The 4460-nt window shown below is 39.7% G+C and overlaps 1 protein-coding gene across 1 annotated transcript; it reads right to left on the bottom strand.

The window, feature by feature from the left end:
* On the bottom strand, window positions 1-3784 carry LOC113316762 (serine/threonine-protein kinase-like protein CR4). The gene has a single exon (XM_026564914.1). The coding sequence runs from the start codon at window positions 3030-3032 to the stop codon at window positions 294-296; it is 2739 nt and encodes a 912-aa protein (XP_026420699.1). The 5' UTR covers window positions 3033-3784; the 3' UTR covers window positions 1-293.
* Between the last annotated feature and the right edge of the window lie 676 nt (window positions 3785-4460).

Here is a 4460-nt window from a genome sequence, read left to right as displayed (position 1 = left end):
TTCATAAAGGATACATGACTATATGTTGCACTGCTTCTTGATTCAGAAAATTGGCAAAAGGAACAAAAAAATTACACAGAAGAATACAAACAATTACAACAAGAAGCTAAAAATTTACCTAGAAAAGTTACGCTAATGACACATTTAAAAGGATCAGCAGTAGTAATTCATTCACAAGAAAATTACTATCTGTCCTTTTCTTTTTTACATTTTTTCTTGCATAAACCTCAAAATAAGATCCAAATCTGACTGAACCCACCAAGATATCATCATAGAGCTCACCATTTCTTCTTTTAGAAGTTATGCTGCAAAAACAAATTCTGTCGAGGCGAAGCAGGTTTAATCTCTTCCTCTAAACTTTTCAAACCATCACCTCCGACAACTGCATTTCCCTGGTTTTTCTGGTCCAAGTTCTTTGCATCCAGTACGTCGGCTTCTGAAACCGAAGATTTCCTTCTCTGCGAGGAAGCAACACTTGGGAATGTGATCCATGAAGGAGCTCGAAACTCTATTCTGTGATCTTCCCCTTCTACAATGTCCATCTCCAATGCTGACCTACTCGAGGACCTTTGTGAAGACTTTTTGTTCATTCTACTGCTTCCCAGAATCACCTCGGTTGGTAATATTGGTTGATCGATACTGGGACTTCCCATCAAAAGTGCAAGAGCCTGTTCCAGAGCTGTTGTCACTTTATCCATAGATGGTCTCTCCTTCCCTCTCATTCGAACACATTTACTGGCCACAATTGCGATTCTCGTTAAGGCGTCGAGATCTTCTGGAGGTTTTAGCAGTGGATCCAATATTGTAGATATTTCGCCGTTTTTTATCAGTGGAGCTGCCCATTCAACTATATTTCCATCTTCGAATTGCATGTCTATGGCTTTTCTACCACTTAGAATTTCCAAGAGCAAGACGCCAAAGCTGTAGACATCGGATTTCGTAGTGAGGTAGTGAAGTCTGTAGTACTCAGGATCAAGATATCCTAGAGTTCCAGCTGGTGGCTCAGCTAACGGTGAGCTACTATCGGAAGGACCTAATAAAGAGAGACCAAAATCAGCAACACGAGCATTGTGTTCTTCGTCAATGAGTATGTTTGACGACTTGATGTCTCGGTGAATAACTGGCGGGCAAGCATACCCATGCAAGTATTCGATTCCCCGAGCTGCTTGAACAGCAATGGTGACTCTCCTGACCCAGTCCAATTGCTCCCTGAGATTAGGATTCTTGCCATGTAGATGTTGATGCAGAGATCCATGAGCCATGAACTCATAAACCAGAAGCCTCTCTCTACCTTCTTCACAATAACCTAACAGATTTAACAAGTGTGCATGGTTTAACCTCGATAATAAATCAAGTTCATTATGGAATTCCTTTGAGTTCTTCTGAATATCAGCCGACATTATTGCTCTTTTTACAGCAACCAGTGTCCCGTCCTTTAAAACCCCTCTGAACACAATAGAAAAGCTTCCTCTCCCCACTTGAGATTCTTCTTTGAACCCACCAGTGGCCTTTTCAAGCTCCTCATAGCTGAAAATATGAGCTCTCCTAATCTTACGTTCTTCCGTGTCAGGCCGGATTTTATTAGTCTCTTTGCTTACAGCTGAAGAGCTCACACTGTTCTTCGTCTCTTTTGAGTCCATTTCCGAACACTGACACTTCTGCAATTTGTAACGTACATAGAGGCACGCAGTTAAAGATACCGAACTTACCAAGAACACAGCGAAAACTAGTTCTGCAACAAAGATTGGCATCTGCAAAGACATGAATTTCCCCTTTTTCTTCTCTTCCTTTCCACCCAAAGGATCGGAAGAACCACAACTTGATAAGCAGTCGCGCGAAACACATGCTGAACAGTTGAATTCACACTGTCGGTCAGACTGCAGAGTGCACGGACTGGTCTGATGCATTTCAGAAGTAGGACACCTATTACTGCAGGGCAAGCAAACTCTAGTATTAGGAGATTTGCACGTTTGACTTCCATGGTTGAACTCATAAAAACCTTTGCTGCAAGGAGTAGATACACACAGCCCCGGTGAGACAGCCAAGGGTAGAGAAGAAGGGAAACCAGTGCCCCAACAGATGGGTCGACCGGATCGCTCCGCAAGAACACCACATGTGAAGTAATCTCCAGCAGCAACTTGAAACACCTTAACCCCATCAGGAGTCGGCGTACTTTTCTCTAGATGGAAACCCCAACAAATGACAGTACGGTCAGATAATCTGATCCCACAAGCATGGAATCTACCTCCTACAACCGAAGACATTGGATCTTTAGGAGCTAAGTCCACATTTCCTCCACCCGACGAAACACCAACAGAAGTTTCTACCTCCAAATTCAAACTCTTACCCCAACACAGAACCTTAGAATCCCCTTGTAAAATTCCACAGACATGATAACCACCTGCCGAGATCATTTCAAACTTGGCTTCAGGTATCAAACCAATGACATCACTCCCAGTCTCATCTCCCCAGCAATGCACTGTCCCATTCTCCGCAAACAACCCGCAATTAAACACAGAACCAGCTGAGATTGAGTTGAGCTGACCATCAAATTCATAATTAGCAGTCATATTATAACCCCAGCAATCAACATACGCAGTGTTCCGTCGGTTTCTCCGGTTATCAGGCTTCCTCAAAGCACATAAATGGTGATCCCCAGCACTAATTTCCGAATAAGCAGCTCTTTCCATCATAGGTTGAGGAACACCCATTTGTATGTAAATACTATTACCCCAACAATAAGGTTGGTCTGAATCCATCAAAAGACCACACACAAAACCATCCCCAGCTGTTAAACCAAGAAAAGGAAATCTAGCAGGAGTTCCATAAATTACAGCTGAATCTGAACCATAACAAGTTACAATATGAGATTCATCTGATTTCAAACCACAAAATACAGGTCCATTCTCACCATATGATACAGCAATGGATGACATTGAACCTAAGCTACATACTTTCAACCATAGTGAATCTAATTGAAAACCCATAAAAATCAACACTTTAACAAGAAATTGCACTCTATATTTCTCCATTATTTTACAAAACCCAGATCACAAATTCTCTCTTTAGTTTAATCAGTACTAGTACATACAGTATGCTTTACTTCTGAGATCCATATTATGAAAAAAAGAAGAAGAGGAAGAAGATACTAATAGAAACCCAAACCTGAAAACACTGTGAATTCTCTGGTACTAATGAGAAAAGATCAAACCCATGTTTTTGCATTTATCATCTTCAACCTCCATTTCTGAACCAGAAGTTCTGAACATCTTCAAAGAGAGAGACCCTCCTCCAGTTTTTACTCAAAACTGAGTAGTTGCTAAGTGTTTTAACTTGAGAAGTAGTAGTACAAAAACCATTAATGATTAAGAACCAAGATTACATTTTTCTGAGCTGTTTTTTTTTTACTACTTTGATTAAACTGGTAAAAATTCTCTTCTGGGTTGTTGGATATTTGTGAAAGAAAAGGAAAGGATTGGTGTTGGAGTGTTGGGTGAAGTAGAAGTATGGATTGGATTTACAGTGAGGGAAGGGAAGATGAGATTGGTAGTGAATGGCAATGGGAGTGAGAGAGAGTATTAAATGAATGGCATTAACTTCAAGTTTCAGAGAATGGGCAAGTGTGTAGGTGAACACTGTAAATGAGAGAATTTAATGCTTGTTTTTTGTTTTTAGTTTTTCATCATCTTTTTTATTTTTGTTTGCTTGCCTGGAAACCTGGTTTTTTTCTAAGTTCCTTCCTTCTTCACAATTGCACAACAATTCATAGCCTAGCAGGCCACCACCACCACCACCATCTTTTTTTTTTTTACTTATTAAGTTATTATTAAATGGAAAAAAAATCAAAAAAAATATACAGTAAGAGAGGAGACAGATTTGAGCTTTGAGCACCGCACCATCACACAGACACTTTTTTGGAATCTAAGTCATGGATTCTCTGTGAATGCCTGCTTGTTGCACTTTGGCCTGGCACGGCCCGGTCAGTTTTAACCATAGAGACACTTGTATGTTAAACAAATTCCATTAAACATAAAAAGGGTATTAAATAATTTGTGCATTTTTTAGAGAAGAACAAGGCATAATAAACAAGTTCCAATGTAGTTAGGGATATGTTTAGTAGAGTATTAGAGAGAATAAAATAAAAAGATGAGAACCTGAGATAATGACAATGGTGTATGAACAAAAACTGAGAATGATATCACTTCGATAGTAATAGTAGATGACACCCATGAATGAAATTACCGAGTAATATTTTCTTTTCTTTTTTTTGACTGTTGATGCTTTTGTGTTCACGATACTCACATCGCACCATCCAATGTCTAAATCCATGTAATTTTGATTCCTTGTATTGGAATTGGAGAAACGAACAAAGTAGGAAGCCTTTGAAATCCTTCACTTTCATTGTTCAATGTTTTGAGGGAAATATTCGGCATTGTGTTCGAGCACTTCTGAACGCATAA

Source organism: Papaver somniferum, chromosome 1 (genome assembly GCF_003573695.1).
Source record: "Papaver somniferum cultivar HN1 chromosome 1, ASM357369v1, whole genome shotgun sequence".
NCBI lineage: Eukaryota > Viridiplantae > Streptophyta > Magnoliopsida > Ranunculales > Papaveraceae > Papaver > Papaver somniferum.
This window is presented reverse-complemented; position numbering and strand designations above follow the sequence as displayed.